This window comes from Boleophthalmus pectinirostris, unplaced genomic scaffold (assembly GCF_026225935.1).
Source record: "Boleophthalmus pectinirostris isolate CB_2022bp ecotype Guang Dong unplaced genomic scaffold, ASM2622593v1 HiC_scaffold_10, whole genome shotgun sequence".
Taxonomy (NCBI): Eukaryota; Metazoa; Chordata; class Actinopteri; order Gobiiformes; family Gobiidae; genus Boleophthalmus; species Boleophthalmus pectinirostris.
In genome coordinates this window covers 5653478-5659477 of record NW_026570971.1, presented here as the reverse complement: position 1 = coordinate 5659477, position 6000 = coordinate 5653478, and the positions used below count along the sequence as shown (strand labels likewise).

Genomic DNA, 6000 nt, shown 5'->3' with positions numbered 1-6000 from the left:
TGCTTGTTATAAGAGAAGACAATTAGACAACAGATTTAGAATCTATGACCAAGAATCTACAATAATACACATTTTCAGCTTCCTAACTCTATTTTTTATGAAGTCATGGTCTTTCAAAACTGCTTATAAATTAAGGTTTCTGAAAAGGCATGGCCCCAAAATTTCAACGGGCCATAACTCAGGAACAACTGAAGGGATTGAGCTAAAATTTTAGATTCTTTAATTTGGTAATTTTAGAAATTTTTTGAATTTTTTTCAGCCAAATCTGAGATGGCTCATAGGGGAGATTCCGTGAAAATTGCTGATTTCATATGGACGGACCCTTTTGTGAAAAAGAACGAGCCACGAGTGTTCTGCTGTTATATCTGCCAAAAGTGGACACTTTCAAGAATCAAAAGTTTAGAATATGTTTTGGTCAACAGTAAAGAGTAAAAAATGTAAAAAGTGTGGTGTTCTAAAACCTCTGATCAGTAGTGTAAGTAAAGTAGAGACTTAACTACTTGCAAAATGTCCATGTGTCGAGAGAAAACAATTATTTTAAAAGTTTACAGATTTGTTTCAATAATTATGAAAACTGAAAACTTTGCAGAGTTTGAACATAGTTTTTAAACATAATTTTACGATAACTGAAGGTCTCAAAGGGGCAGTGACAGGAACCTTACCAACAACATCTGTGAGTTGAAAACCAAATTAATTTATTTCTATGAACATTCACCCTGTATTTACACGTGTGGCTAAAGTCCTATACACCATAAACATCTCTACAAATAAACTCCAGCTCGTTTGGGTTCGACCAATCAGACGGCAGTATCAGCATGAGTGGGCGGGGTTTCGATTTACACTGTAACATATACAATACCTCATAATAACGCGGTAATTACATGGTGCACATTTACAAAGTCGGTCAAAAATATAGAGTTTCCTAAATCCGTTTCGTTTGGGAGTTTAGCTACAAAATAAGAAGAGCTGCTGCGATCGGCTAAAAAGTCCTCAGCGAGAGTCTCTCCTCTTCACAAAATCTGAAGAGACACGACAAGACGGCCAATCGGATACAAGAACAAGAAGAACGTTTGGTCAGAGGTGGATAGAGCAGCCCACAAATGTACTCAAGTAACATTAAAAAAAACAACAAAAAAACAAAGAATTACCGTAGTGAGAGAAAATTTTTGAGAAACTTCTGCTCAGGTCTGGACTTAACGTTTGATTTATTGAACCTGTGTCTCCAGAGTCCTCACCTGCAGATAGAGACACATCCAAGTTTGTCTCATTCTCAGTTTATTGACAAACCAGGCCTCACGTGAAAGCTCAGAACCTCTAGAATTTTCTCCCTGAGCTGCAGACGCTGCACTAGCACTGACTCATGACGTCTGCAGGTGCTGGGGTTTAGGTTCAGATCAGACAGAGGCAATATACCGTAATTTCCGGACTATAAGCCGCTACTTTTTCTCGCAATTTGAACCCTGCGGCGAATAAAACGATGGGGCGAATATATGGACAGATTCTTTGTTTGGCACATTGTCCATTCATATTTATGGTCTATGGTCTAACACATGGATCTAGGGTTAACATGAAGTTGCAGCGTTAGTTAGTGATGTTGCCAGCACTAAAACAGTTTAATGCCGTGTGATAAAATAAGTTATGATGCTAAATGACGAGAAGAAACGTCTCAAACTTCTGTAGCCGAACATCCGCTCAGACCTGATCGATACAACTAACCGAGCCCCCGAGAGAGTCTGAAATGTGCTGAAATCCTCCAAGACACTGACATGATACAGACAGAACAGAGGCTCTTTCTGCAGGAGACATGCGCAGTAAAGTGTAGGAGAAAGACGGAGGTGAAGCGCCGAGGAAGATGCTGTTTGATTGTGTTTTGAACAGTTATTTTGGAAAACACGCGAAGAAACGCAGATGATGCAGCTTTTAAAGGTTGTATAGAGGATTTTCCAAGGAACGAGAAATCCAGCGACTGTTTGTCCTTTTTCAAATGTTGCGCATGCGTGAAACCACCCCCCCTCCCCTACAGCTCCTACGTAGAAACGCCTCCTCCCGCCTCCTCCTTACACCAGAAACAGGTTTGTTTACAGCCGGTGCACATGACTTGTAAACAACTAACTACAGTGTTGTTTAGGCAAGACGGAGAAGTGAGGAGCGGGGGGAGCGGGCGTGCGGACATTTCGTGCGCGAACATTTCGTGCGCAGAGCAGGGAGAAGAGCGGAGCAGGGAGCGAGAGAGGAGAGAGGAGAGGGGAGCGGTGCGCGGAGATTCCGTGCCCGAGAAGTGAGGAGCAGGGGGAAGAGCGGATCGGGCAGCGGGGACAGGAGCAGGAAAGGGGAGCAGAGAAGGTTGCGCGGAGATTCAGTGCGAATGAACTAGCTACAACACGCAGCAGCAAGCGGACTCTTTCTTTGCCTTGAAAATTACGTTTTCAGACATAGGATATCGCTTTCGTGTCCTGAAAAACGTTTGTCTCGCTCTTGGAAATAAAGTACGTTTTCATAATAAGCAGAAGTTTCCTGTCCAGGAGTAATTTGTGGACCAGTGCGTCAGTCTTTAGACCCTGCGTCTGCTTCAGTCGCGCCATCGCTGGAATGAATCTCCAAGAATCACCTTAGTTTGGCTTTCGCTGCTTTTCCCCTTGTCTTCTTCTTTCAGCGACCTCAAAAACGGACTTTCTTTTGCGGCGAACTGCTCCTGGATTCTTGTCGCCATTGCAACAAACTTTGTGCGAACTGCGAGGAAGATATAGGTCAAAAAAAGCCGCTAAGAACTGTTGCGTTGGTGGAGTAAACAGCGTCTGTGCGTCTTGCGTCTGTGGACTGCGTGACAGTCGTACGTAAACCACGTACCGGCGGCGCAGGCAAGTCAGTTACGCTAGAAACGTAGGGAGTTTGATTGACAGCCTGTCAGCTCACAGATAACGAGGCAGTGTCGTTATCTATTGGCAAATGTTTAGCCCCACCACGTCCAGAGTTGATGAATTTTTATTCTCTTTTTTTTGGTCATCATAATTACAAGGCTACTGCATCTCTATAATCTATCATTGACAATTTGAAACAAAAAAAATCCTCCATACAACCTTTAAGTTAACGGCGATTGATGTGTCTGTGGAAGAAGGAAACAGAGCTGCCGCACGTGAACTCGACATCAGTGAGTCGATGATGAGATTTTGGCGACGGCAGCGTGACGAACTGACTCGACGCAAAAAGGCGATAAAAACAGATGGCCTGAACTTGAAAATGTTCTTGAAGACGTGGACACCTGCAGCTTATATTCAGGTGCGGCCAATATATGTACAATTTAAAAATTTTGTTAAAATGTTGTTGATGCGGCGTATTTTCAGGTGAGCTCAATAGTCCGGAAAATACGGTAGGTTTAAACCAACTGGATTTCAGCATTGGAACTGGCAACACAAATGAGAGAGTCACGAGAGGCTCATTCTGCTAAACATGTCCAATGTTTTTGTGACTAAGAATAATTCGGCATTAGAATTTGTATCAGTAAAATGTATATTTACATTATATTTGATTGCAACATACTGTGTCAATCTCATATCTGGGGACACAGGTCATGTTTATGGAATCTGAAATCAAAGTCTTACATTTATTTCCTTTAAATTACAAGAAATACAAATTGAGTTTTTCTGTAAGAAACACAAATGTTCAGATCATTTCATATTGTCAACATAAATCATTTGCCACTTGGAGACTTACAGTGGGACAAGTAAAAGTACGGTTACACTGTCAAATATTTGTTATTCAAAAGTCACTTAAGTAAATGTACTTGAGTAAATGTGACGACTACCCACCTCTGCATTTCAGTTCATAAAATAAAGAGTTATAGCTTGGTTTTCCACTTGAATATTAAGCACACATTGACCCTTCTCTCCCTAATATGACAGGACAATCTTCTCATCAAGATGAAATCCAAAGATTTCAGATTCAGGCTTTCTTAGAAGATCCCAACATCTATGAAACTATCACAAGTTCATCCGATTCTCCAGCTTTCATCCATCTCCATTTCATCCATCTCCATTTCATCCATCTCCATTTCATCCACTTTCCATCCTTCTTTACTCCATCCTTCTTTAGTCCATCCTTCTTTCAGTCACCCTGTTTGTCCAAGTATCAGAAGGTGCAGGCATAGACCACGCCCACCACCACGATGTTGCCGATGGTCGCGATGATGGCGATCCACAGCCAGATGGCGTCAGAGGACATGCTCTGCTGCTCCTCCTGCTGGCTCTGAGCTGACGCTGCGGCGGCTGCGTGGACGTTGGCTGAAGAGTTAAACAGAGAGTGTTCTCCGCTGTAGTCATCGTTAGGAGACGAGTCCATGAAGGCCCCCGTCATCACTGGGATCTGCACACACACAGCAGAGACAAAAGGTCATATCTAATGTCATCACCGGGATCTGCACACACCATAGACTGTATAAAGAAGTGCACTAAGCGAGTATGACGTCACCGACAGCGTTCAGCTCCTGATGTTAACCCTCTCAGGCTCAAATTAAATTTTAGTAACAGGAAAAAATCTGATATTTGGAGAAAATGATCATAATAATCCTCTTTTTTTGGAGAGAGACCTTCACATGCACTGTGTTCTGGGATGTTTCAGATTTGCAGCATTGGTCCGGTGTGGTAAATTAACACTGAAGACTGAAAATGATATGAACGCTAACTTTATTTGTATATCACTTTTCATAACAATGAAAACATAAAGCACAGTGTAACAGCTTTACAGTGGCAGAACATAATTTTTTTGTGTGGTGCTCCAAGAAACAATTTTTTCCTTTGTAAACAACAAAAGTACTTTGCACTTCTGGCAGGCCGTTTGTGTGTAGTCATTCTTGCACAGTCTGCATCATCCATGTTTATCAGCATGGATGTGAAAAAAGGCTCCTGAGTAAAAAAGGCTCATAAAATATGGATTTGGAGTTAGTAGGTAACTGGTATTTAGCTGTTGCAAATCTGCAACACCTGCCTGGAGACGGTTAATGATTACAGGGGCAAATCTGGAGTGAGACTTTATATTATGAATAGGATTTTTATGACGCATCATCACCAGGATAATGCAGAACGAGTTCATACAAACATTTTGAGACCAAAATGACAGGACTCACAGCAGCAGTTACAGAGAGAGGGGCAACAATATTCCAATGTAGGAGCCAGAGTCAGAAGGAGCCAGAATACCAACTTCCTACTTGGAACACGGCGACTAACGCGTTAGATATGTCCATTTATAAATACAGTCTATGGGACACACACGGAGGAACTCCCTGCCACAGTGGCTCTAGTGCAGCCTGTACACTTGGCTCTTCAAGATTTGCTGACATTTGTAAGAAGTAAAGATTTTGATTCAAATGTGTAATTATAGCCTGTCTGCAGATTTAAGACCAAACCAATGTGTTCCCCTAAAACAGAACAATTAGAACATTTCTCTAAATGTGCTCTCTTAACATGCAAAATATTATGACCCGCTAAAATTGATTCATTTTGGTCGGTTGAGAAAAAAAAAAAAAAAAAAAAAAAAGAAGCACCCCTGCTCTAGTGCATACTGAAACTGTGTCCTTAAACAAGACACTTTGTCCACCTTGCCCAGTATGAATGTGGTGTGTGAGTGACTGACAGAGGATTGTCAGTGACTACGGTTGTGGTATCAGAGTTGTACCACCCCTGAGTGTGGCGTGAATGAAGAATGCTCTGGAACATTTCAAACAATGTAAAAGTTTGATGACCATTTGACCAGAGTCCAGCAAAGTCTTCACTGTGACTGTGACTGTGACTAATGCTGTGGAGGTGATGCAGGTTTGTAGAAGCAGGACCAGATGGAGCAAACCTAAACTGAAGCTCAGAACCAGAACCAGAGCAGAGTCCAAACCCCTGCCCCAGCGCACACCTTCTGTCTGTGGATGTGATGGACCAACTGAGGCGTGTCTTTACCTCTGCTCCTCTACAGCCTGGAACACCTGGAAAACAAGCTCTACGATCATCTGTACTGATC

The 6000-nt window shown here is 42.2% G+C and overlaps 1 protein-coding gene across 1 annotated transcript in view; it reads right to left on the bottom strand.

Annotated features, from left to right (window-relative positions):
• Positions 1 to 4125: 4125 nt before the first annotated feature.
• The window catches only part of LOC110162646 (uncharacterized protein C14orf132), a 74653-nt gene continuing 72778 nt past the window's right edge, over positions 4126 to 6000 (bottom strand). The window contains exon 3 of the mRNA XM_055160679.1: positions 4126 to 4359. Within this exon, the coding sequence (XP_055016654.1) occupies positions 4126 to 4359 (234 nt within the window). The remainder of the gene's footprint in view (positions 4360 to 6000) is intronic.